This window comes from Salvia hispanica, chromosome 2 (genome assembly GCF_029641045.1).
Source record: "Salvia hispanica isolate PSC_SH4W2 chromosome 2, Shi_PSC_v1, whole genome shotgun sequence".
Lineage (NCBI taxonomy): Eukaryota > Viridiplantae > Streptophyta > Magnoliopsida > Lamiales > Lamiaceae > Salvia > Salvia hispanica.
In genome coordinates this window covers 22,789,694-22,817,484 of record NC_142693.1, presented here as the reverse complement: position 1 = coordinate 22,817,484, position 27,791 = coordinate 22,789,694, and the positions used below count along the sequence as shown (strand labels likewise).

The window sequence follows — 27,791 nt, the reverse complement described above, 5'->3', positions numbered from 1 at the left end:
GGTTGTAAACAGACTAATCTTTTGAGCCGAGTTATCATGTTTAGTCTTTATTAGTGTATTTGTTTACACAGGGTGATTGTCGTAGTAGTTGCACTAAGGTAGCAATCAAAATTCGTGGCATCGACACCATTTCCGACAACCCTGCTATAAGGCACGGGGTTATGGCCGTAATACACCGCACTGAAGGTCGACTCGATTCTATCATCTAAGACCATGAATGCAATTCTGGAATTACGAATGGGCAGATTTTGGGAGGAAAAGCAGGATCCCATCGTTGATGATATTCAATACAAATACAAATACGCACTCCTCCTTAAATAAATAAATTTTTGAATCTCATCTTATCGACCTAATTTTAAATTTGTTAAAGTGGTAACGGGATTACAATCCAAACCATATTTCCTATCCATATTCAATTATCCCTTAAAAGTAGCTGCATTGTTAACTAATTTCTTGGGATTTAATATTACAATTTGAGATTATGTATTTCACTCCCCACTATAAATTACTTTTATGTCGTTTTACACCGGGTGATTGTCGTAGTAGTTTGATACGCCCGGATTTTGCACTGTTTTAAGGCCATTATTTGGTCCGTTTTTATTATCAAAATCACTCTACATATCCATTATTTGCATATTCTATACATTTTGGTATTTTGACGTGTTTTGTGAGAAATGTGCATATTTGAGCCGAAAAGGGGAGTAAAAACGCATAGTCTGGAAATCTGGAGTCAGACGGCGACCAGCGACCGCCGCGAAGTTGTACGGCGACCGCCGGCGCCCGGCGGTCAAAGCTATGTGGCGGCCCGCCTCGGAAATTTACGCTAGGAGAAGAGTCTCGCCCGGCGACCGCCGGAGGACATGTGGCGGTCCGCCACCGAAGGGTCAGAGTCTTTGGACTCCAACGCGGCGACCGCCGGCCAAGGTGCGGCGGCCCGCCGGAGAAAGGCGGCGAATCCGACCAGCCCTAGATTTGCTCCAAGATTTACCAAATTTTGAAGATCTTTTCCTTCTATGATGAGGAATAATCTTCCCTTATAAATAGGACCTCAAGCTTCATAAAAAAAAAAAGAGTTTTTTTTCCGACACACAACAAGAACACATTCATAGAGATCAAAAGCTAGAGTACTTCAATTGTGCAAGGAGTTGAAGAAGGATTTCAAGAACATCAAGAACGACAAGGATTCAACCTACGGGTTTTATTTGCTTTAGTTTTATGTTCAAATTGCTTTCCCTTCAATCTATGTTTTTAGTTTATTCAGTCATGTGTAACTAAACTCATAGGATTCTAGGGATGTGTTAGTAGCAACTTTGGTTATACAATTCCGTTTTCTATTTAATATCCGTTTTGTTTTTACTTTGTTTCTTCCCTAAGTTAATCATGATGCTTCATAATTGAGTGACACAATTATGTATGATTCAATACAACTTGCTTCATAACTGTGACAGAGTTCTAGCGAGTTAGATCCACTTAGTAGACACTACAGTTAGCTTCCTTTAATACGGCACTGTTAATTGAGAGTGAGGACTTTTCAAGGGTCTTAGGAGCTTTTTGGAGTTACGTGTTAGGATTGACAACCCTAATGTTAGTAATCAACGTTTGTATCGCATGAGCATAAGCTAGGTGACTCGTCCTTTCAAAGTATTAACTGTGCTAGGGTATTGTAGTTTGGAATTTGTATAACCATTAAAGCGAAAGCACATCCCTGGAATTCCCCTTATCTCTATACTTTTCTCTCTGTGATTTGCTTGTTTTTAGTTGTTTACTGTTTTTAATATTTACTGTTTTCAAAAAGTTTCCAATAATTCTTGCTTCTCCAGATAGTAATCGAGTTCTAGTAGAAGATAGACACTTTGTGTACATCTTCCCCCTGTTCGATACCCGGTACTAACCTTTTGCTATACTATACCTACTCTGTATACTTGCAGGTATTTATAGTGCAAATAAAAAGTGCATCATAGTTGCACTAAGGTAGCAATCAAAATTCGTGGCATTGACACCATTTCCGACAACCTTATTACCATAAGGCACAGGGTTATGGCCGTAATACACCGCACTGAAGATCGACTAGATACTATCATCTAAGGCCACGAATGCAATTCCGGGATTACGAATGGGCAGACTTTGGGAGTAAAAGCAGTATCCCATCGTTGATGATATTCAAAACAAATACAAATACAAATACACACTCCTCCTTAAATAAATAAATTTTTGAATCTCATCTTATCGACCTAATTTTGAATTTGTTAAAGTGGTAATGGGATTACAATCCAAACCATATTTCCTATCCATATTCAATTATCCCTTAAAAGTAGCTGCATTGTTAACTAATTTCTTGGGATTTAATATTACAATTTGAGATTATGTATTTCACTTCCCACTATAAATTACTTTTATGTTGTTTTACACCGGGTGATTGTCGTAGTAGTTGCACTAAGGTAGCAATCAAAATTCGTGGCATCGACACCATTTCCGACAACCTTATTACCATAAGGCACAGGGTTATGGCCGTAATACACCGCACTGAAGATCGACTCGATTTTATCATCTAAGGCCATGAATGCAATTCGACTTTGGGAGTAAAAGCAGTATCCCATTGTTGATGATATTCAAAACAAATACAAATACAAATATACACTCCTCCTTAAAGAAATAAAATTTTAAATCTCATCTTATCGACCTAATTTTGAATTTGTTAAAGTGGTAACGGGATTACAATCCAAACCACTATAAATTACTTTTACGTGGTTTTACATTTTGTTTTTAGAATGAATCAAATTTGAGCTTGTAATTAATATTTAAAATTTTAATTAGTAGGATTTTTATTCTATTAATGGTTTTACAAGTGACTCTTTTAAAAGTAAAAATATATATTGTACCTAGACCAAAAATAAGAGTGCACAATAGGAGCATTTTATTGGGCTTAAGTGTGACAAGAGGAATGGCGGGAGAGATGTGGATTGTGTTGGAACCGGCAGCGGAAGCGGGTGCATTAATAAATCACATAATAATCAGATCTATTTAGCAGATTATTTAGACAAAAGCTATTCGCGTAATTATCACATGTATCATGCTCATAACTTGAATTAATCATGCTTTAAGAATATTGAAAACCTAAAACATGCTTTTCTACGGAGCAGAAAAATACCTAATTAATTCTCCAAAGAATTGAAGATGGCTAGCTTCTTCTCCACGTGATGCTTTGAGTACTAAACCACAAATCTTCTCTCTGGTTCCCGAACTGTATCCCAATATCAGTGTGGGCTGATCTTACTAGAATACTAGGACTTAAATAAAGAAGACAGAAGAAATCCTTTTTGGAATAGGAGAGGAATTCGAAAATCTCTACAGCTTGGAGCTATAATTTTCGAAAATTACACTAATCTGAATTGTGTTATTTCTGTCTCCTTTATTCTCCTATTTATATTAAGTTCCTTTTGGGCCCAGACAGGGATCTATGGAAGGTTTTGGATATGGGCTCATCCAATTTACTTTTTACTAATTAAATTGAACCCACAATTTAATATAAGTTATAATTGGAATATTACGAGCAGCCACTACAGAAGTAATATTGAACTCTCCCCATCCAAATCCGAAATTATAAGTAATCCGGGTTTCCGTTTAACTTTCATTTCCCGTGCTTAAGATTAAAATGTCCATTAATTAATTAATGTCTGCTATTGACTTAATTAATTAACTTCTTATTAATTCCAAGAGTGGACTTAGCATGAAACACTTATTTATTATTCATAGAGTAATCACACTCCAACTAGCTAGGTTCCGAATAATAAAACCTCGTTTCGCGCTCCTCTTGAGGACATTATCAAACGAGACTCAGCTCGTGCACGATTCAATATAATAGCAATCCTAGCACCGCTAGATATTGATCACCACTACCCAATATATCAGGATCATTGGGTTACGAAAAACCCGCACCATTTGATAAGTCAAAGTAATGCATAATCAATACCGTATGCTCAATGCTAACCTACATTGATTAAGAAATAAATATTTATCAAGACCTCGCCTTTCAGTAGATAGCCTAAGGCAAGTCTTGCTGTTAGATCCGTTCAGTGCTATACCACACCAATGTCATCTTATTTCAGTAAGGCTTAGAAATATGCGGACTGACATTGCAACCTTTCTCGATGGGTAGTCAAATTCCATCTAGGTTGTGAAATTCATCTTTTTCTTTGTTTAGAACTGACCGTATTACCTTAAAGTGGACGACGCCCACAACCGGTCTACTAAAACAAAAGACTTAGACTTTGTTAAGTTAACTTATACATTTAAACATGCATTAACATCCATTAAATGTAAAACATAACAACATTATGACAAAAAATAATCTGTTTTATTTATTGGAAAATAAAATAAGAGTTTTACAGTATTCAATCACTCGAAACGTGATTTCTAGTATACAAACTCTAACAATCTCCCACTTATACTCAAAACACTTTCGAGTATACAAAAAAATGTGCTAACGTCTAATATTCTCCCACTTATACTGAAAGCGGATTGAGGTCTTGAATTAGTCGAACTCCCATTCCTTCAACATGGCTTTCATACGGCTTTACCGCTAATGCCTTCGTGAAAGGATCTGCCAGGTTGTTCTCTGACTCAATCTTGACCACTTGTATGTCTCCTCTCTGCACTATATCTCGAATGATATGATACTTCCTCTCTATGTGCTTGCTCGCCTTATGAGCCCGCGGTTCCCTCGAATTTGCCACAGCACCAGAATTATCGCAATAAATGGTGATGCTCTTGGGCATATTCGCGACCACTCCTAAGTCCAGAAGGAAGTTCTTAAGCCATACAGCCTCTTTTGCAGCCTCCGAAGCGGCCACATATTCGGCTTCCATGGTAGAGTCTGCAATGCATTTCTGCTTTACACTCTTCCAAATTACGGCTCCACCTCCTAAGGTAAACACATATCCGGAAGTTGATTTCCTCGAATCTACATCACATTGAAAATCTGAATCTGTATATCCTAAAGGACAGAGCTCGGCTGCATTGTAAACTAGAACATAGTCCTTAGTCCGATTAAGGTACTTGAGTATGTTCTTTACGGCAGTCCAATGTCCTTGGCCGGGATTAGATTGATATCTTGCTACCATGCCAACAGCAAAGCAGATATCGGGTCTAGTACAAAGCATAGCATACATGAGACTACCAACTGCCGAGGCATATGGTATTCTTCTCATCTCTGCTATCTCAGATGCTGTCTTAGGACACATCTCTTGAGATAAATGGATGCCATGTCTAAAAGGTAGAAAACCTTTCTTGGCATCTTGCATGCTAAATCGTCTAAGTACTGTTTCGATGTAAGATTCTTGGGATAAGCACAACATTCTCTTAGCTCGGTTCCTAAGAACCTTGATACCGAGAATGTGTCCCGCTTCACCCATATCTTTCATCTCGAACTGGCTGGATAACCAAGTTCGCACTGATGACAACATCTTTTTATTGTTTCCAATTAGAAGAATGTCATCTACATACAAAACTAAGAACACAACATTTCCTTTTTCAACCTTCTTATACACACAGCTTTCATTAGGGCATTTTTCGAATCCAAACTTTTGAACTGTTTGATCGAAACACTGGTTCCATGATCTAGATGCTTGCTTGAGGCCATAAATGGCCTTCTTAAGCTTCCAGACCATGTGTTCCTTGCCCTTTACCACATAGCCTTCGGGTTGTTCCATGTAGATGGTCTCCTCAAGACTCCCGTTTAAAAACGCAGTCTTAACGTCCATCTGCCATACTTCCCAATCCATGTAAGCTGCTATAGACAAAAGTATACGGATCGATTTGAGCATGGCCACTGGGGAGAAGGTCTCATCGTAATCGATGCCTTCCTTTTGGGTATACCCCTTAGCCACTAGTCTTGCCTTGAAGACTTTAACTCTTCCATCGGGTCCACGTTTACGTTTGTATATCCACTTGCTCCCAATGGCAGTACAGCCTTCGGGTAGGACAGACAAAACGTAGACGTCTTTGTCTACCATTGATTGTAGTTCCGAATCCATTGCTTTCACCCATTCGCAATGATCGACATCTGCCTGCGCCTCTGCAAAATTCCAGGGGTCAAGTACATTGCTGTCCGAGGAGTGATCCTTGCACTCACCCAAACCAATGTATCTATCGGGCTCATGAGAGACCCTCCCACTGCGGCGCGGCACTACAATATTTGGAGTATCAGTTGAAATTTCTGGAATTGTTGTCACACTAGGTGATTGTTCTTGGTTAATGGAAGTTGTGACTTGAGTTAGCTCTTCAAGAGCTATCTCACTGCTAGACTTATGATTCATTACATAGTCTTCCTCTAAGAATGTGGCATGAGTGCTCACAATCACTTTCTGATCTCTGAGACTATAGAATTCATAAGTTTTCGTTCCTCTAGGGTATCCTATAAACACACAAACCTCAGTCCTAGATTCCAGCTTAGTTGGATCCTTTTCCAATACATGAGCCGGACACCCCCATACTCTGAGATGTTCCAGATTGGGCTTACGCCCATTCCACAACTCATATGGGGTAGTAGGAACTGATTTAGAAGGTAAGTTGTCTAAAAGATAGTTTGCTGAAAGCAAAGCGTGACCCCAAAACGAAACAGGTAACCGTGCATAACTCATCATCGATCGGACCATATTCAATAAGGTCCTATTCCTTCTTTCAGCCATGCCATTCTGCTGGGGTGTGCCTGGCGCAGTCGTTTGGGATTCAATCCCAGCTACTGATAAATAGTCCAAAAACTCGGCACTTAGGTACTCGCCTCCGCGATCAGATCGCAGGCATTTGATACTCTTTCCATGATGCGTCTCTACTTTAGACTTAAACTTCTTGAACTTGTCAAAAGTTTCAGACTTGTAGCGCATCAAATAGACGTATCCGATTTTCGAGTAGTCATCTGTAAAGGTGACGAAATATCGAAACCGCCCCTTGCCTCGGTTGACATTGGTCCACACACATCAGTATGAATGAGCTCAAGTACTTCCTTGGCCCTATTTCCCTTTGACCTAAAAGGTCTCTTAGTCATCTTGCCTTCGAGACAGGATTCACACTTTGAAAATGGTTCCTTCTCAAGACCTTTGATAAGATCTTGATCAACCATCGCATGAATTCTTCTTTCGTTGGCATGGCCAAGTCTAAGGTGCCATAAGTACGTTTCATTCATTGAAGTTGAAGGTTCTTTTCTTTTCTTAGAAATTTTCGATGCATTATTGAGTTCTGATTTACGTTGATTAAATTGTGTAGAAGTGATTGTGTACAGATTATTTTCCATGATACCACGACAGATATAAGAACCATCTTTCTTAACGCAATTGTCATTAAAAGAAATCGAATATCCATCAAAAGACAATTTAGAAACTGAAATTAAATTTCTTCTAAAAAAAAGGTATCAACAAAACATTCTTCAAAATCAAAAATCTATCACTAGAAAAACGTAAATAAACGTCTCCCACTGCAACGGCCGCCACTTTCGTAGCGTCGCCCAGCTGGACTTCGATCTCACGATCATGTAGCCGTCTTGTCACCTGCATTAAGTCAGGATCAAAACATATATGATCAGTTGCTCCAGTATCAATAACCCAAGTATGAGTAGATGTCGAAGCCAAACATGACTCGACTACTAGAGCATGGTGCATACCTGTAGCCTTGCCCTTTTTAGGACAGTCTGGCTTCCAATGACCTTTCTCTCCACATTTGAAACACTTTCCAGTTTGCTTCTTGTCACCCCGCTGTTTCTTCTTTCCCTTAGCATTCTTAGCTGCCACTGGGTTCGGTGCCTTTTTCTTTCCTCTTCTAGGCTTAGAGCCAGAGGAATTAGGCGCCAAACTCAACATGGCCACCTTAGCTTGAACCATGAGGTCCTCCGCCGACTGAAGTTCAGTCAGCAGCTCTGCCAAAGTGTAATTCCGCTTGTTCATCTCGAAGTTGAGCTTGAACTGTTGGAAGCTAGGGGGAAGACTCTGAAGGATAATAGTAACCTGGGACTCGGGATCGATCGTCCCTCCCAATACCTCAATTTGGTTGAGGTGACTCATCATCTCGAGGACGTGTTGCCTCACAGACGAGCCTTCCTTCATAGACTTCGTCATGATACTCCGAAAAGCTTGAGACTTAGCCGTTCGATTCTGAGTACCAAAAAGATTTGCGAGATTTGTCATGATCTCGGCGGCAGTTTCCATGGCAGAATGCTGATGCTTGAGTACTGATGACATAGAAGCCAACATATAGCACTTAGCCATCTCATTCGCCTTATGCCACCGTCTATGCGCATCTCGCAATGCTTGCGCGGCATTAGCTGCCGGCACAGCTGGGCGTGGAGTAGTGAGCACGAACTTGTACTCTTCGGCTGTGAGAACGATATCCAAGTTTTGTTTCCATTCGATGTAATTTTGGCCTTCGAGTTTGTTTTCTTTGAGAATGGCAGAAAGAGGATTAAAAGACATCTTAACGGATTTTATTGCACTGCAAACAGAAGATTTTACTATTTGTCATAAACTTATGTAAGGAAATTGAGTAGATTGACCATAAAACTTTTCAAAATCTTACAACAGCCAAATTAATAAATTGTATCCTCCTCTGGAGGTTAATACGCATTAAAATTTTGACAATTTACTGGTCACAACACCGACATATCAATAGCTTCCTCCTCTGGAGGTCGACATATCTAATGCTGCCTAAGCACGACCATCAGGTTTAGCATTACAGAATTTTATTTCTACAACACACTCCCATAACAATGTTCATGTGTTGATAACAAAACCAAACTATCTCATAAATTCTGATTGAACCCTGAAACTCGTAGTTCCTTAGGATTATTGTCCCTACTCTGTAGGTGGCGATAATATTAGGAACCACTTTCTAGTTCATTCTATTTATTACTTGAGAAGTCCGCCCTTATGAACTTACTGTTTTCGTAGGATTATTGTCCCTACTCTGTAGGTGGCGATAATATTAGAAAATCAGCTTCACAAAATTTGGCAGTCCAACCGATGGAGACCATATATAAACTATAAGTTCATAATTATCGCTTAGACATTTGGGTTATGGTTTTAATTAATTATCCTTTAGCCTTAAGGCAGATTAAGACTAATTAAATTCTGTTGGTATTTAATTTACTGGATAATTAAATCTTTTATTATCTTTAATATCTTAGTTTAGGAATTATTGTTCTAGAATTTAATTCTTATTCATGTCATACTATAAGATATATCTAAAATAAAGTACATTATTTATAATCTTAATTAGACATGAAAAATTAAATTCATATAATTTCCAAGTTCAAGATTAGGAAGAAAATTAAAATATATTATTTAATGTAATCTTATATATATCTTATCTTATTATAGATTCTAGATATATTATATTTAGGAAACTATTAAATTATTCTTATCTATATCATCTAGGATATAAAATATTCATAGATATAGAAAATAATCCAAATATTCCTAAAATCTAGGGAAATCTTCCCTAAATATTTTATTTCATTAAATAATATTATTTTTAATGATTTCTATTAATTTAGGAATTAAATAATCATTAAAATAATCTTTCGTCACTATCTTGCGATTCGAGATTTGCACGAATCAACACGACGAAGATTTGAAGACACCTACCGGAGACGCTCGCCGGAACAGCGTGTTCGCCGTCCGACTGCCACTGGCAGGTCGCGCGCCAATTGGCGCGCAGCTTCCTCCCTTCTATGCGGCATCGCCGCATCATGCCCCGTTGCACCGGCTAGTCGCGCGGCTTAGCCGCCGCGTCTCCGGCGTTCTCCCACTTCACCGGCGAGCTCTGCACGAACCAGCAGCCGCCGCGCAAGGCGCGGCTGCTCTCGGTCGCGCGCCACCGGTCGCGGGCGTCCAGGGTTTAGGGTTAGGGCTAGGGTTCCGGCGAAGTAGACCAGCGCCTCGGCGGCTCTCGGACGAGCCACCACGCCTGTCTCCTCTTTCCGATGCAGCAGGTACCGGCCAGGGCTCGCGGTCTCGATCGGCGGCGCGCGCGAGCCCTTGCTCGCCTGCGCGTCGCCGCGTGATCGCAGTTCATCGGCTCCCACTGGTCGTCGCCATTCGTCGAGCTCGATTCGGGGCCGGCTAGGGTTTTCGACGAATCTTGGCCGGCGGCGCGCACGAGCCCATGCTCGCCGGCGCGTCGCCCCTTGATCGTCGACCCTCGGCTCCTTTCACGTCGACTAGTTCGCTTGGTTCGGGCGCCGGCTAGGGTCTCATCGGGCTTGGCTGGTGGCGCGCGCGAGACCTTCCTCGCCGGCGCGTCGCCCCATGCCCGTCGCCCTTCGGCTCCCACTCAATTCGACAACCCTACTTCGATCGCACGTAGTGCGATTCGTCCCGGCGCAAGCGCCGACGAATCGCACATCTCGTTTGTTCGAATAATTCAAGTTCTATGATTCGAATGTTCTTGAGTTCAGCATGCATAAACATAAACAATAAAACAAGAACATGCTTCGTAATCAAATAAGACATGCATACATGAATTTCGCGAAATTTAAATCCAAATAATCAGAGCCAAAGACTGGCTCTGATACCAATTGTTGGAACCGGCAGCGGAAGCGGGTGCATTAATAAATCACATAATAATCAGATCTATTTAGCAGATTATTTAGACAAAAGCTATTCGCGTAATTATCACATGTATCATGCTCATAACTTGAATTAATCATGCTTTAAGAATATTGAAAACCTAAAACATGCTTTTCTACGGAGCAGAAAAATACCTAATTAATTCTCCAAAGAATTGAAGATGGCTAGCTTCTTCTCCACGTGATGCTTTGAGTACTAAACCACAAATCTTCTCTCTGGTTCCCGAACTGTATCCCAATATCAGTGTGGGCTGATCTTACTAGAATACTAGGACTTAAATAAAGAAGACAGAAGAAATCCTTTTTGGAATAGGAGAGGAATTCGAAAATCTCTACAGCTTGGAGCTATAATTTTCGAAAATTACACTAATCTGAATTGTGTTATTTCTGTCTCCTTTATTCTCCTATTTATATTAAGTTCCTTTTGGGCCCAGACAGGGATCTATGGAAGGTTTTGGATATGGGCTCATCCAATTTACTTTTTACTAATTAAATTGAACCCACAATTTAATATAAGTTATAATTGGAATATTACGAGCAGCCACTACAGAAGTAATATTGAACTCTCCCCATCCAAATCCGAAATTAAAAGTAATCCGGGTTTCCGTTTAACTTTCATTTCCCGTGCTTAAGATTAAAATGTCCATTAATTAATTAATGTCTGCTATTGACTTAATTAATTAACTTCTTATTAATTCCAAGAGTGGACTTAGCATGAAACACTTATTTATTATTCATAGAGTAATCACACTCCAACTAGCTAGGTTCCGAATAATAAAACCTCGTTTCGCGCTCCTCTTGAGGACATTATCAAACGAGACTCGGCTCGTGCACGATTCAATATAATAGCAATCCTAGCACCGCTAGATATTGATCACCACTACCCAATATATCAGGATCATTGGGTTACGAAAAACCCGCACCATTTGATAAGTCAAAGTAATGCATAATCAATACCGTATGCTCAATGCTAACCTACATTGATTAAGAAATAAATATTTATCAAGACCTCGCCTTTCAGTAGATAGCCTAAGGCAAGTCTTGCTGTTGGATCCGTTCAGTGCTATACCACACCAATGTCATCTTATTTCAGTAAGGCTTAGAAATATGCGGACTGACATTGCAACCTTTCTCGATGGGTAGTCAAATTCCATCTAGGTTGTGAAATTCATCTTTTTCTTTGTGTATCACCCCTGAGCAGTTGCTTCCTCGAAGGTGTGGCCGTGGTAGAAAAAAGAGGATACCTAATCAAATGGAAGTCCATGAGGAAGGTGAACCGAAAGCTCCCCGTCGTTGCAGGAACTGCGGATAAGAGGGGCACGACCGAAGAAATTGCTCAGTCGGTCGTGTTATGTAGTTTCTAGCAGCCTATCTATAAAAGTAAGTTCTTATAATCATTCACTGGAGAACACCTCCAAGCTCTTTTAGGTGATACCATTTTTTGTTTTAAGTAGATAATAATGCTGACAAAAATACTACTTTCTTGCAGTGTCTTGAAGAAATGAAGGTTCTGCTGCTATGTGTGTCACAGTGTGTGTATTTATGTAGACGTAGTAATATTGGAGATTTGTAATTTATGTTCCTTTGATATACTTATTTATGAATTTTGACATTTGGATACTGAATTTGGTTGATGATGTGGTTGAAAGATTTTATGTATGCTATATATTATATGCACGTGATCATTGTATATTTTATTTAATTAATTATATGTGTTTTTACTTCTAATATTTGTTGTTAATAAGTTATTTCTTTTATAGTAATAAATTTTATACATTTCAATATCACTTAGTTTTTGTTAATTACGCCTATTGTCGATTGCATGTTATAAAACTAAGTAGAGTATATATAATGACCAAATAATTTTTTTAAATTCTCTTATTTAATAGGCATTGTATACACAACGACCTAATAATTTTTTAAAATAATTTGACATGGATTCTTCTTAAAATATGTCACCATAAACCTGTTAATCATGTATCAAAACATCAATATATAACGAAAACCAAGTTCACAAAAGTTACATAACATTATATCCTTCCAAAATGAGCTACTTATACGACGATGGGGTGTATTTCGACGGTTCAATCCCCTAATTCTCCCTGGTTGAAAATCTCTTCATCACTTTGCTCATGTACTTCCCAACCCCGGTGCGTGATGAACCCTACGCAACTGGTCGAGGTTGTACACGGGTGTTCTGAACAACCTCTTCTTCTTCTTCTTCTTCTTCTTCTTCTTCTTCTTCTTCTTCTTCTTCTTCTTCTTCTTCAACTCGTACAGGAGCCACAACCTGATAATTTTGGAAGTATGAATCGACTGATGATCGGGCTCCACTCCATTGTGGCTCATTTTGGCTTTGTGAATAGGGCGGACGACTCCAATCAGGCTCTGGTTGGCTTGGGAAATAGAGGAGACGACCCCACTGTGATTGAGACTCCTGACTTGGATAGACAGACCATTGAGGTGGGTCATACTCTTGATTCATAGGCTCTGGTTGCACATAATCGGGATGCGGCTGCGACATCCTATAATGTCGTGTATAACCATGGCCACCAGTCCGACCACCAACACCCCTCTGTGGAGGACGTATAAAAGAATCAGGTGGTGGTTGCGACATGGCCACATCTCGGAGTTGCGAAGCTGGATACTCCATCACATCAGTATGGACAGTAGTTTGAAGAGCCTTGCCAACCATTTCTCGAATCTGCCGCATTCTAGGACCTGTTTCATGTTCATCAGTTAAATGCCAAATCCCTTGAAGTGTCTCAACCTAGATACAAAATCAAAAAAAACAAATCAATATAGAACAGTCTATAATACATGAAAGTTTATAGTTTAATGTAAACAAACATACCAAGAGCCTTATAGAAGAGACTGACTCATTTATCCCAGCACTTGATTGTATTCCAGGCTTAGTTAGGTATGTTTCAGTAATCCTACTATACCATGCCATATATCCTGGATTCATACGACCGGCCATGGACACTGCTGCATGGTCAAAAGTTGACTGAAACCTTTCATGTCTCATATTCCACTCACTAATGAAGAATAGATGTGTTTTTGCCCAGTCAGTTCCCTTCTTCCCACGGCGGTCACTTTTGCTCAAATGACCGGCGTCATCAAGCATCCTATTAACAGACTCAGGAATACGATGGTAGTGATTAAATTGTCTGCAAACCCTTCCAGGCTCGTGTGCCTCGACAAATGCCCAGCATACCAAGCAGGTATCACACAATGAGCAGTCAGTTACATCAATGCAATATTCAGGCAATAAGCAATCTGCACACAAACTACAAAACCAACAATATAATTAGCATATTAATTTTATAAATTTATAAATAAATATACACGGCAAAGTAAATTCACCTGGCCCGATCGAATCAAGGATATTTGATCCCGATAGTGCGCAACTGAATATCGAGGAGCATTTCCTATTTCAGTAACACCATTCCACCTATACATAAAATTTATGTCAAACATTATCCAAGTTACATAATCAAGTTGGTTAATGCAAAAAATATATTATTTGGCTCCACATGGGGTATACGGTTCGTGCACAGGCGTTGTTATGAATGATGGCCTCAATGTGGGCATTCTTTCCCACGCCCATAGCTGCAAAAGAATCATAGGTCCACCCAAATCTTTCTTCTGCTTGCCTATGGAAGCCTCGCATAAATAATGATACAGATAAGACAAAGCGGCACTACCCCAACTAATAGTAGCCACCTCGTCTGGATCCACCAAGGCATTCAACCACATGAAGGGGACCTTGCACCCCGTGGTGCCTGGTAATATAAGACCTCCTAACAAGATTAGCGCATGTATGCGTGCCCTTTGAATATATACATAAGTAGGTAGCCCATCATCCAAAGGTATCGTCGCCTGGTTGATTAGAGATGTCATCAACATACCTCCTTGCTTTGTGTCTGTATTTGTATCGGGTATCCATCCCAATAGATCTCGACACATGCTGGGCCAATCAGCATACCCAACAACAGGAGAATCACGGACAGTGAAAATGCGACCTTTTGCTCTCAAGCCCCACAGGTTTTGAACATCTTATAATGTCACAATAGCCTCACCATTTGGTAGGTGGAAAGTGTGAGTCTCTGGCCTCCAACGCTCAATCAAGGCAACAATAAGCTCATTATCGATTTTCATCGGCTTCTTACACTCTAGAACACCGCTGAACCCAAATACGTCAAGCCAATGCCTCACATTGTCATGCATTTCCACCTCCCAAACCTTAGTTTCTGTCCGACGAACTCTAAAACTATGCTTTGCGCCATCTACCAACAATGTATTCGAAATGTGCTTTATGTTGATAATAGAGCACTGACGGATCCTCGGGTCCATAAAATAACTGTTCTCCAGTACTTGAAGATGTCATCTACTTCAACATATTCACAATACAAGAATTATAAACTTATCTATTTCATGGGGCTAGAAATAAAGGTAAAAGGTAAACCGAAATAGCAAATCCAGTTCCATAATTCAACAAATTCACTAATCTTGTTTTATAATAGTGTTTTAATCAATATAATTAGACATTGAAAAAATTACCCAATATAATCTAGCTAATAAGGGTTAAACACAAGCTTCATTTCAATACACTCTAAGCTTCACCCAATAAAAAAACAAAATCATAACACCAAGCATCACAAACATATAAAAAAAACTATATACAAGAATGAATGTCACTGATAAAATCCATTAAAATTAACAAAACAACAAGTATAGACCTAAATTGAACAATTTTGATATAAACCCTAACTCACAAAATTGGGAAAAACCTACACAAATCATATACTAACAAACAACGAATAAGGATGTAATGTAGAAAGATTGAAGAAAACTTACCGAAATATAACACAAATTGAAAGAAAATTGCCGGAAAATGGAAGAAAATCGCGCTGCCCAAACCCTTCACTTCGCGCAGAATGTATTCTGCCTCTGTCTCTCGTGATTTTGTTTAAAATAGAGACGCATGTCCCTTATGCGTCTTAGGGAAAGACGCATTATGCGTTTTTCAGTAAAACGCATGATTGTCATGCGTTTCATTAACGGAAGATGCATGAGGATCATGCGTCTTTCCTAAACTGGGAAGCTAAATAAAGTCCAGTATTAAGATGGAATGACTAATGTATCTTAGGAAAAAAAAAAAGAATTACTCTGTAATTTTTTTAAATAAACGATGATCCAAAAAATAAGTGGTAAAATCATGAATAGTATAGGTCTAATTTAAATCTAATTTGTGGCTCCCTTGTTCTGAATGTTACTTGAAAAATTATTGAGATATGTGAATAGTATATAGACAAATGATTAATCACAGAAGTTTGGGCTTATTTTAAAAAGAAATGCCAATCACTCGTAATTTAAATTTTGATGAAATATTAATTAATTTCAAATTTTAATATGTTTGATATTACTCCCTCCGTCCTATAGAAATAAGTCATATTTCTTTTTTCGTCAGTCCTATACAAATAGTTCATGTTCATTTATGACAACTTTTTTTTCTTATCTTTTACTTTATTATTTATGGGTCTCACTATCTACTACTACCTCCGTCCCCCAAAATTTTGACACAGTTTACTATTTCAGTTCGTCCTTGAAAATTTAACGCACTTCATTTTTTAACATTTTTGGTAGTGGACTCCATATTCCATTAATTCATTCTTATTCACATTTTATTATAAAACTTATACGTTAAAAGTATGACCCACATCCCACCAACTTTTTCAACTCACTTTCCATTACATTTCTTAAAACCCGTGTCGGGTCAAAGTGTGTCAAAATTTGGAGGACGGAGGTAGTACAAAATTTCAACTACTTTTTCTTTTCTTTCTTACTTTACCAATTACACATTAAAACTCGTGCCAACCCTAAATGGTCTATTTCTATGGGACGGAGGGTGTATATGAAAAGGTTAAATAAAATTTTATAACCAAAAAATAAAACTTTCATAAAAGAAATAAAAAGTCTCAAAATTTGAGGGAAATTTTCATATTTTAGAGTGGTGCTGAATCTGAAACAAATGAACTCAGAAATAAAGATTGAATCCGATTCTTGAAATTTATAAATAAGCAATGATTCAGAATCGCGAAGTTGTTGCTTCGAAATGTAGAATGTCAAGAACATGAGCACGTCCACTCATTTGATTCTCTCCATCTAATCTAATAAATAATTCTAGCGCCCTATCTCACGAGTGGCATTGTCAACCGTTGATTACATCTCAGATTTCCCCTCAGCTGCTTCAGCCCCCTTTGGTTGATGATTGCTTGGTTTGAGGTAAGGAAAGGGTTAATTTTGCATTTGTAGCTGCGGAGTTTTATGTGGAATTTGTGAGTTTGAGCTTTGATTTTGAGTCATGGTGGTGCCAGAGAGTGATCCTTTGCAGTCCATTTTCAATTCAGTTCCTCTAGCGTTTTCGCCTCTTGGCTCGAATTTTCACAACTTAGCTAAAAATCTTGATTATTGCTTCAATGGGGTTTTGAAGAATGTGGGTAGCAATTTTGATGATAGGAGGGGTGGATTTGAATTTGAATTTGTCGAAAAAACAGCATTTTGAGGTGGCATTGCCCTTTTTAGCTGATGGTAAAGATAGCTCTTTTATTGGTGATTCTAGTGAGAGAGTGGAAGTGGGAGAGATGGTGTTTGGTGAAATTAAGCCCAAGAATTCGAATGGCGAAGAAGGTAAAGATTTCCCTTTTGAGCATTTGATGGGATTCTTGAGTGATCAGTTGAGCCATTTCCCCAAATGTAAGGATGAGTTGAAGGCGCTCACCGGTGTTTCAGGGGGTAGACGAGCAGGTGGGGGTGGATTTTTCGCGAATTTGAGGTTTTCTCGTGTGAGAGGAGAGGAATGTAGTGGTAGTAGAAGTAGTGACAACGTTGATCAGAAAGAGTTGTTGAGAGCTCATTGTTTCAAATTTGTGACATTGAAAGAATTGGTTGAGCATTCACCTCCAATAGGGGGGGTTTTTGAAGGAACATCATCCAGACGAGAAGGAGCTTCTCTCGGTGCAGCATTTCTTCAGATACACTGAAGCTGAAGGCATATCATGTGTTTCAATCTCATCTTTTGCTTGATTGAAATTACTTTTCTGCTTGATGTGGATATTGATGTTTTGATTCAACGTCTCTTTTGCTTGGCTTGTTAATGAACTTACATTATAGTGTCACGTGATGTTAGTTAATAGAAATAGAGCTGTCGAACTGCAGAATGTCGTGATACAAAATGGAAGATCTTCTTGAGGATGAGCTTTAATATAGACAGTTTGGATTGGAGAGCCCTGTTTCTGATAAGTTGTGTTTGAGCTTTCGATATATATCACTTTCTGGTGCGTTTCATTGAGGAACATTCCAAGATTTCGATTTGACAGATAAACACCTTATGAATTGACTTCGTTTTCAAAATCTAGGGTGAATCCGTGAGTAGAATTCTATTTCACGCAGGGTTTCAGGTTGCTAACGCGACCTTTTGGTACCGGAAAAGTGGACTTCTCCTAGATTTAGAAACGGAGTTAACTTATTAGGTACTAATGTCTTGTTATCAAAAGCATGGGACATTTGTAAATAAACGCGCATACTTTCTGCTATAAAGTGACATTTCACGTTTGATTCGTTAGCTTAGCAGAAACAAGTGAATACCAATGATATGTCTTATGCAATCTTGCAACAGCTCATAATCCCGGAACTTTCTTTCCACAGGAAAACGATGGCGATGGGAAAGTTACCTTGGAAGACCTCGAAATCACTATGGCAAACAGAAACCTGCCTAGGAGATACGCAGAGGAGTTCATGAAGCGTACTAGGAGCCGTCTGTTCTCAAAATCTTTTGGATGGAACGAATTCTTATCTGTGATGGAACAGAAAGAAACTACTTCTCTTCGAGCATACACAAGCCTACGCTTGAGCAAGCTCGGGATGCCCCAGAAAGATGAGATTTTGGCGTCGCTGAAGAATGCAGGACTTTTAGCTACTGAAGATAATGCTACGGCCATGATGCATTATCTGAATGCAAGCTACGAAGAATCTAAATCCTACGCACACTTTCGAAGCTTCGTAATGTTGCTCCCTTCGAACCACCTTCCAGGAAATCCACGCCACGGTAGTGATGATAATTTTGCGTTCTTGGTTAAATTCATTTTCGACTGGTTTTTATTTTGCTATGGCTTATGACTAAAATATGCTTTACGATTATCTACAGAGGAAACAGCTCCACAAGAGCTGATGCTTCTGATCCCCCTCGAGTTGAAATACAAAGAGATAGTGTTTTCAAAACAGCATTGGCTGGAGGGATTTCATGTTCATTCTCTACGCTTTTAATGCATCCCATCGACACGGTTAAGGTATCGTCCGCTCTTGCCTATATATACGTATATTCATACTATTACCATCGACACAGTACACTAATTTTTTCCCTTAAAACCTTCATTTGTGTAGAGTGTTGTTCTTAGCTCAAGACCCTGTCATTGCGTTTTAGAGATTGTCTGAATTCTTGGTTCGGTTTGAACAGACGCAAGTTCAAGCTTCTTCTGCACTATCCTTCATAGAGATCATGTCGAAGCTCCCTCAGCTTGGATTCCGCGGATTATACTTGGGATCCATCCCAGCTATAGTAGGCCAATTTTTGAGGTATGATCTCGAGCTAGTTTTTCTCCAGCGATTTCTTTCAATTTCCGAATGCTAAATTTTACTCAACTACGTAGTCATGGCTTGCTAAATTTTTAAAAAATAATATCTTGAATAATAGTAACAAATACAATAATTATAAGGGGAATTTTTTTTATTGCAAAGTATGTGTAATTTAAAATTAATAGCTTGTTATTTGAAATGATTTATCTTGAATAATAGTAGTACCCAACTACCTATTAGGAGAAAAAAAATTATTGATTTTTTTATTGAAAAATGTACTATGTAATTTGGAAACTGCGTGAATGGGAAAACCTATGCGGGCTTCATAGGATTAGACCCAAGTCTCGAGTAAGGATGGTCGAAGTCTCAACCACTAAAGCTTTTAAATCTACATATAACTAAACTGAATATATATATATATATAGGTCCGCCAATGGTAGTAACAAGGCAGCTGCTTTCCTATCGTGCTCATTCAGCTTGGACTCGAAACAAGCCATCATAGCCAACAGTTGTTCCATAGGTACTGCTGATGGATTGAGATTCTGCATGTCCGACAACAGCGGTGGTTCTGTACCGTGGAACGATTAATGTGCCGTTGTTAGAATGACCAGCAACTCCATGCGACCAACAACAAGGTGCGACGATGCCATCGTGTTCCAATGATAAGCACCAGTTGATAAAGGTTTCCCCTAATCAAGATGAATGGAAGAAGAAATTAGTCGCGAGGAAGCGTATGCCTCGACTATCAATCAGCAAAGATTAGGGTTTGCAACGATAAAAAGAAATAATTAAAGGCAAATACGAGGTCTATCCATATTAACTACTCCCTCCGTCCCATAAAAGTTGAGACAAAACTTTTGGGCACGGAGATTAAGAATTTATATTAAATAAATAGGAGAGATGAAAAAAGTAGGAAAGATAAGAGAGAGTAAAGTAAATGATGGAATAAAATAAGAGTGATTAGATGTTTTGTCTTTAGTTAAAAAAGGAAATGACTCAACTTTGTTGGGACGGACTAAAAAGGAATACGACTCAACTTTTATGGGACGGAGGGAGTACAAACTAGGGTGGGTTTGACTCTCTTATGCGATCCGGGAAAGAACCTACGAAGAAAACCCGGAAAAGAACCCATAATTATGCTCGACTCAATCGTTCATTAAATAAATAATATTTGAAAGGAAATAAACTAGTAAATAACTTAAGTAGCAGGCGGGATTTCCTGGTCAACATCACGGGCGTTGGCTGTGGCCTCTCGAGTCTCGACCGTACGTCATAGAAGACTTCTTCTCGCGCCTCTCCCTCCTGCTTTGAGTCAGCTGGGTCGGTGTTGTCGTGCGCCAAAGGTTGTTCCGTAACAATGCCTATCCATTGGTGAATGTTCTTATAAACTAAAACACTCGACAGCGTGGGATATTTGTGTCTAGTTATGTACAAAAGAGTTAGTGGCTCTATAATACTACTCTAAGCGATGAATATAGGAGTATATAAGTTTACTTATATAATTATATAAATATTTTTACATTAAAATTTGGTCATGAATATTAAATTATAATCCACCACTGGTTAGCTTATAGTACAATTTAGTTAATGTGATTTTCTAATGGGTTGATCAAATAAGACAGACCGTATCCGTCCGCCATTGGGAGTCACATTCCTAAAGGGCATGAGTCTTAAAAAATGTTAATTAAAGCGAGTAGAAAAAAGTTAGTGGAATATGAGCTCTACTTGTATATATTATTTTTAAATGAAATGTGAGTGGAATGTAGAATCCTATTACCATTTATAGAAACAGTGAACCGGGACTCCTATTCGATGACGGAGGAGTAATTAATATTTCCATATTTCATAAAATTGAGTGTTTTTGAGCGAAATGCAAATTACTCCCTCCGTGTATTAAGAAATATAAAGAAAAGTGAGTAGAAAAAATTAGTGGAATAATGGTCCAACATTTATATATTAGTTTTATGATAGAATATGAGTTTAATGGGTTAGTGGAAAGTGAGGTCCATTCAATAATAATGGAAAAAAAAACTGGACAATATTTCACGGAGGGAGTAAATTATTAGAAAGTGTTTATAATTAATTAGGCAAACAATAATTCATTTTTTATGTTTAAATTTAAAACATAAAATATGATTAAGTTATATTTTTACGTGTGTGAGTGAGAGAGAGAGAGAGCGAATTTAGTTCATCCATGGCAAAGATGTAGGGATTTCGCCGGAGAATTTGGGGATTCTGTAACGAGATTTCAGAGAGTGAAGCTGAGCTTTTTTATTAGAGAATTCAATTTATTGTTAATTTCTGTTTTTTTTTCATAACGATTTAATAGTATACTGTAATTAAGTACTGTGGTCTTTCTCATCTATACATATATAAAAGGTGAGTTTTAGGAGGTTTTGAATAACTATTTTGTGCAAGGGATGTAAATGCAATAAATAAAAACTGCAAAAGTAAATTTTGATTAAATAAATTTAGCTGTGAAAATACTTTAATGTACTAGCAGTTATAATGATTATTTCCATTAATTGCTTTTAATTCATTTCATTCGTAATACAATATTCTTTATAATTATGAAATAATTAATTGAGCTGTTTATTCTTCTATTCAAATTTATCATTTTTACACTATACAACAACACATTGGACATGTTGAATACATTGGATTACGTAATTTAATCACAGTTGATATTCTGCTACTACGGTCATAATTTCAATTAATGTGAATTACACTAAAGATAAATTTTCGGTTACAGTAATTAAAAAATGAAACTGCCACCAATCAAATGTGAGTTACACATAATAAATTTCAATATGAATACTATTAAGAAAAACCTCTATATATATGCCCTATATTATCTCACAATTCCAAATATTCACACATCGTACATTATACTTCCTTCCACAGTAATCAACTTCCCCAAAATTTGGCAAAATTTCATGTATCCAAAGGTATAGTATCATTTCTAGCTTATAATTCCTTTCCTCGTCGCATTCTCTATACATGTTGCATCACTGAATTTTTTCTATAAAAAAATTGTGATTATTTATCTATTTTAAGCACTATTTTTGTGCAATTATTATGTTCCTAATATGTGATCTTATCAGCAAAAAATGAAATTTTGGGATTTACCTTTCTCGATGATCTACATCCTAACAATACTTCTGAGTCATTAAAAGACCCGTGAAAGACGAAGGACATGGGGTGTTGTGACTACAATAAAGAGTGAGTGAGGCTGAAATGGAAGATATTGACGTTGACAGCGAGCTGATAGCGGGAACTACTAGCAAGAAATCTTCAAGAAACAAGGATGTAAATGGTGTAAATGGTTAAAATTGGCACGAGGGAGAAACAAGGATAGAGAATTTCTAGAAATTTGTGTAAATTTTTCTAATTGGATTTTTCTCTTTTCTCTTTTCTCTTTGCATTAAGTAAATATATGTAACCTATAACATGTTTTCTAAATTTCCATACCTAACTAAAATATGTTTGCACACCTCAACTTTCAAATAAATAAATTTAATTAAAAGTTTTAATATCACACTTTATTCATACTCCCAAGTTATATATATTTATGATTTTATATTTCGTATCATAATACTTATCACAAAATACAAAGTTAATATAAAGAAAAATTAATGAGTCGTGCAACACACCGGGTTGATACTAGGGTTTAGGGTTTAGCTAATAATAATCAATTAAGATTATGAATTGAATATGATTATACATGATTTCTAATGCTTTTTATTTATATCATAAAGTAATATATGTTTTAATTACTATTTATTAGGTAGATAAATGTTCTTTCATTTTTTGTGATGTATAGTTGCATTTGAAAGGTTTTAGAAATTGTTGGTGATCTTTGTCTATATATACATGTTCTATCATTGTGGAAACCGTAAATGAGGCGGAGCAGGTGTCATATGAGAGAGTGAAAGACGAAGAACAAAAGACGTGAGTCGGAGATAGTATAGAGAGAGTTGTGCAAAAGATGGTAAAAGGCAAAGAGCACTTTTAAATCCTTTTTGAAGATCATTCTATTTTAGTGATATTATTTCATATCTAAGTATTTTCTTCATGTTAATTTTTTTTAATTTTTTCGTCTAGGCTACAGTATTTTGTTTTTTACAAATAAAGAAATCACATAAGTTGTTGACTATCTATAATATTTTGAAGCTACAGCTTTACACATTCGTCGCCAACTTCGTCACTTCCATAATTTTCATGCAAAGAAAAACACCTAACAACGAAATGGCTAAAGGAAGCAAAGAAGACAAAAATCATAAATATCACATTTGCATTTGCACATACGCATAAATCATCAATTTAGAGATTAAGGAGAAAAATAAGGCTGAAGAAGAGTCGTGATAGATGTGGTTTGTGTTTTTTGTTTGTTTTGTTATTCATTATTTATCTTTTTATGGCGATATTATTGTCTTAATTATATTTTGTAGTGGTATATTAAATAATTATACCAATTGAATATTATTAGTAATTTAATATTAAAGTATGTAGTATTAAGGATGGTAATTTTCTTTGTTGTAAAGACCTATATAAGTGTTGTAATTAATAAATATTTCATGTTGATTTAATTTAAACTTATTTAATTTTATATCGTTAATCCATATTGTGATTGTAATGTATTATATTTTATTTTTTAATCTTATGTAATGATGTTATTTTTTATTTTATGTTACTTATTCACAATGTCTAATTAATAAAACAAAAATATTTTGGGTCGCGCATAGCGCGTGGGCTAAAACTAGTTTTTCATTAATATTCAAACAAAAATAATCCGACCATCGAATTTTCATGCAAATAAATGTTAATTGATTCCTGTTATGGAATTCGTTCATTTTAAATTAATTAGTAGTAGTACTATTTGTTTTTGCAAATAATTAAATTAAATTCATTAACACAAAAAAGCGAATTAATTTACAAGAAAGTGTTCATAATTAGACAAATCAAACAAGATTAATTCACTTTTTCATATATTACCAATTTTAAAGATATTTATTAGAAGAGAGTGCTCATAATTAGAGACACAAAACAAATTTAATCATTTTTGTTGATCAAATTTAAAACACAAAATACGATTACTCAATTCTTTTTTTTTAGCGGGTGAATTTAACGGCTTTCTGGTGGGAAAAGAAATTTCAGATTATGCAAACCGCTGCCAAATCTCCGCATTCCTCTCTCGCTAACACTCCCTCTCTTGATTAATCCCTTTCCCGCATGAGATTATAGCAGACAAGAAGTAGGAAGGAGGCGGATTCTCTTTCCATTTCTTTACTGAAGGGGAAAATCTTGGGAATTCGTGAAAACCTCTGATTCCAGGTGCATTTCTGCGTTTTTAGATTTTAATCTACCCTAATTCCGTGGATAAAATGTGATTCTCATCCTTGGGCTAAATGCATTGCGATTTATATTGATTAATTGAAGCAACTGATTTTTGTTTAGAGTTTAGATCGAGTTTTCTTTTGGATTGTGATGGTTTTGGGTGGAAATTCAATTGGATCGTGTTTTTCTTGGTGAGTTTTTGCATTTTGTGCGTTTGGTTGTGGGGTTAGGAGGATAATGCACTGCTGATTTTTTATTTTTTTTGTATCATTATTGATCTTACTGTTTCTTATTCTGTTTTTTTTAGGGATTGTGATTTTTTTTGGGAGGACTACATATTGGTGATTTCCTGTATTTTATGATGTGATTGTGGGATTGGGGATAGTGCTACTTAATTAACTGTGATTGTGGGGTTAGGGATTAGGGAGAGCAGTTCATTACTTAATCAGCTGGAGTAGCTGAAATTTTCTATGTAACTATTGATATAACTAGTTCTTGGAATTTATATTGTTTAATTGAAGCAACAGATTCTTGTTTAGAGTTTAGATCGAGTTTTCTTTTGGATTATGATGGTTTTGGGTGGAAAATCAATTAGATCAAGTTTTTCTTGGTGATTTTTTGCATTCTGTGCGTTTGGTTGTAGGAATAGGAGGATAATGCACTGCTGATTTTTTTTTGTATCATGATTGATCTTCCTGTTTCTTATTCTGTGTTTTTTAGGGATTATGTTACTTTTCTTGGATGGACTACATATTGGTGATTTCCTGTATTTTATGTTGTGATTGTGGGATTGGGGATAGTGCTGCTTAATTAACTGTGATTGTGGGGTTAGGGATTAGGCAGAGCAGTTCATTACTTAATCAGCTGGAGTAGCTGAAATTTTTATGTGTAACTATTGATATAACTGGTTCTTGTTCTGTTTATTTTTTGGATTGTGATGGATTTTGGAGGAAGCTCGATTATATTATGTTTTTTCGTTGGATGGATTGTAGAATGCTGACTTTCTGCATTGTGACTTGGTTGTGAATGTAGAAATACTTAATGAGCTGGAGTTGCTGTTTTTTTGTTTAGAGTTTAGATCGAGTTTTCTTTTGGATTGTGATGGTTTTGGGTGGAAATTCAATTGGATCGTGTTTTTCTTGGTGAGTTTTTGCATTTTGTGCGTTTGGTTGTGGGATTAGGAGGATAATGCACTGCTGATTTTTTTTTTTTTTTGTATCATTATTGATCTTACTGTTTCTTATTCTTTTTTCTTTTTGGGATTGTGATTTTTTTTGGGAGGACTACATATTGGTGATTTCCTGTATTTTATGATGTGATTGTGGGATTGGGGATAGTGCATTACTTAATTAACTGTGATTGTGGGATTAGGGATTAGGTAGAGCAGTGCATTACTTAATCAGCTGGAGTAGCTGAATTTTTCTGTGTAACTATTGATCTAACTGGTTCTTGTTCTGTTTATTTTTTGGATTGTGAGGTTTTTGGAGGAAACTCGATTATATTATGTTTTTTCTTTGGATGGAATGTAGATTGCTGAGTTTATGCACTTTGTGATATGGCACTTTGTGATATGGTTGTAGGCTAAGGGTGGATAAAGCACTATTTGTAACATTCAGATAAGTGGAAATGAATATTAAGATACTTAGCTGGTTCAAACCGTCAGACCATCACGAATATTTACATATTGACCTCGGGCAGCATCAATATGGAAATTTTTCGATGGCAACCGTAAAAGGTAATGCAATTGTAGAGGATCAGAGCCAAATTGAATCGGGTCCAATTGGTTTGAAAGAAGAAGGTCCATTTGGCACATTTGTAGAAGTATATGACGGGCACGCTGGTCCGGATGCTTCTATCTTTACAAGAGAGAAACTTTTCGGAATCCTTCAAGGTACGTTTCTTGTTTTAGGAAATTCAATACTACTTTGCTGATGTTCTCATTGTTATACAGGACACATTATAAACAAAGGGAGAATGTCAACTGAAGTTCTCATTGATTCAATTGCTGAACTGGAAAACCAATATTTAGGATTGGTTAGAGAAAACTTACCAGGTATGCTATTACAAGAGACATCTTGTGTGGTTGGTATGGTGTCTGGAGGTCAAATATACATAGCGAATGTTGGGGATTCTAGAGCAGTTATGGGGACAGTGGTTAGGACAAAAAGTCAGGTCAAAGCAGCGTTTGAGCGAAAGGGTATTCAAGCTGTCCCCTTAACAATAAACCACAGCATGAAACTGAATTCTGGGGTCCAAGACTTTAATACTCGGCAGTTAAAATATGTCCATACGGATGACTATTTACGTGCAAAGGCTTACATCCGGGTGAGAACTTCATTTACTTTTAGGTACTTCGCATTTGAATACCTAGATTGACTGCTCATATAATGTTAATTGCAGACATCAAGAACGATTGGTGCAGCCTTTTTGAAAATGAAAGAATTCAACAATTGCTCAGGGTTGTCGGATACATTAAGGTTCAAGGACAACATTCGTTTCCCAATTTTATCGCATGTACCATGGACTAAAGCAGAGGTACTTAATGCGGACAATAAGTTTGTGATATTTGGTTCTCATGGATTCTGGGATTTGGTTGATGAGCAAAGAGTTGTGGAAATCGTCTATAATTCGTCACAGAAAGTAAGTTTCCTATTGCCCTGTATACCTGTTCTTTAGCTTGGTTAATAATGTAGTTTTCTTTGTTTCCTGCAGGGAATAGCCAGAGTGTTGATCAAACATGCATTGAAGAAGGTAGCATTAGATCAGGGGCTGACATACCGAAAGCTAGAAAAACTAGAAGCTGGATCGAGTTTATCATTTTATGATGACATTAGTGTCGTAGTTCTTTTTCTGGATCATCATAAGATTAACAGCAACCGCGTCTCTCCAGAGTGTCCGAGAGTTGCAGTAAGGACCTATGGAGCTAGCCGCTTCCTCCCCACTGCTGATGGAGCTAGCACCAGTGGCAGCAAGAGCACCAAAGAAGCTGGCGGCAGCATCTGGCAACATGTACGGGGAATTGGATCATCGTTTAGGAGCTAGCAGCAGCCTTATGTAAAATGAAAACTCTCATGTGCATCCCTTAAACACAATCCACTTGTTATGGAAGTGCAAAGAATGTGTATTGAGCCTTTATTCGCTGCTGTATCTTTAGGTTTACTTTGTTACAATAAAAAATATCGTTAGTTGTTGAATTCAAGTAGCC

The 27,791-nt window shown here is 37.3% G+C and overlaps 2 protein-coding genes and 1 pseudogene across 7 annotated transcripts; 2 read left to right on the top strand and 1 right to left on the bottom strand.

The window, feature by feature from the left end:
• Positions 1–12,662: 12,662 nt before the first annotated feature.
• Positions 12,663–14,515, bottom strand: LOC148931819 (serine/threonine-protein phosphatase 7 long form homolog; annotated as a pseudogene).
• Positions 14,516–16,610: 2,095 nt separating this feature from the next.
• LOC125201880 (uncharacterized) lies at positions 16,611–22,740 on the top strand. Of its 6 annotated transcripts, none has more exons than XR_016135936.1 (7): positions 16,611–16,900; positions 17,834–17,952; positions 18,068–18,147; positions 18,323–18,722; positions 18,822–18,963; positions 19,058–19,249; positions 19,675–22,338. XR_016135936.1 is itself a non-coding variant. In XM_048100170.2 (5 exons), the coding sequence occupies exons 1-3, from the start codon at positions 16,883–16,885 to the stop codon at positions 18,938–18,940; spliced, it is 537 nt and encodes a 178-aa protein (XP_047956127.2). In that variant the 5' UTR covers positions 16,616–16,882; the 3' UTR covers positions 18,941–18,963; positions 19,131–19,249; positions 19,675–22,338. The 6 variants fall into 6 exon arrangements, 3 of the variants coding, with proteins under 3 accessions (XP_047956127.2, XP_088922165.1, XP_088922164.1); XR_016135937.1 differs by having other exon boundaries at positions 18,034–18,147; XR_016135938.1 differs by lacking the exon at positions 17,834–17,952 and having other exon boundaries at positions 16,613–16,900.
• A 1,671-nt stretch (positions 22,741–24,411) lies between these two features.
• LOC125201878 (putative protein phosphatase 2C 46) lies at positions 24,412–27,772 on the top strand. Its single transcript, XM_048100167.2, has 5 exons — positions 24,412–24,583; positions 26,167–26,477; positions 26,538–26,911; positions 26,987–27,226; positions 27,299–27,772. The coding sequence occupies exons 2-5, from the start codon at positions 26,213–26,215 to the stop codon at positions 27,626–27,628; spliced, it is 1,209 nt and encodes a 402-aa protein (XP_047956124.1). The 5' UTR covers positions 24,412–24,583; positions 26,167–26,212; the 3' UTR covers positions 27,629–27,772.
• Positions 27,773–27,791: the final 19 nt, after the last annotated feature.

What these genes read in the sequence shown, in the direction of transcription:
- LOC125201880 (XM_089066039.1), top strand. An exon ending in TCCAGGAAATCCACGCCACG is followed by an intron (nt 18,723 to 18,821) that starts GTAGTGATGATA and finishes GATTATCTACAG; the next exon opens with AGGAAACAGCTCCACAAGAG.
- LOC125201878 (XM_048100167.2), top strand. Translation starts at nt 26,213, where the DNA reads ATGAATATTAAGATACTTAGCTGGTTCAAACCGTCAGACCATCACGAA. An exon ending in GTGCAAAGGCTTACATCCGG is followed by an intron (nt 26,912 to 26,986) that starts GTGAGAACTTCA and finishes TGTTAATTGCAG; the next exon opens with ACATCAAGAACGATTGGTGC. An exon ending in TCTATAATTCGTCACAGAAA is followed by an intron (nt 27,227 to 27,298) that starts GTAAGTTTCCTA and finishes TGTTTCCTGCAG; the next exon opens with GGAATAGCCAGAGTGTTGAT.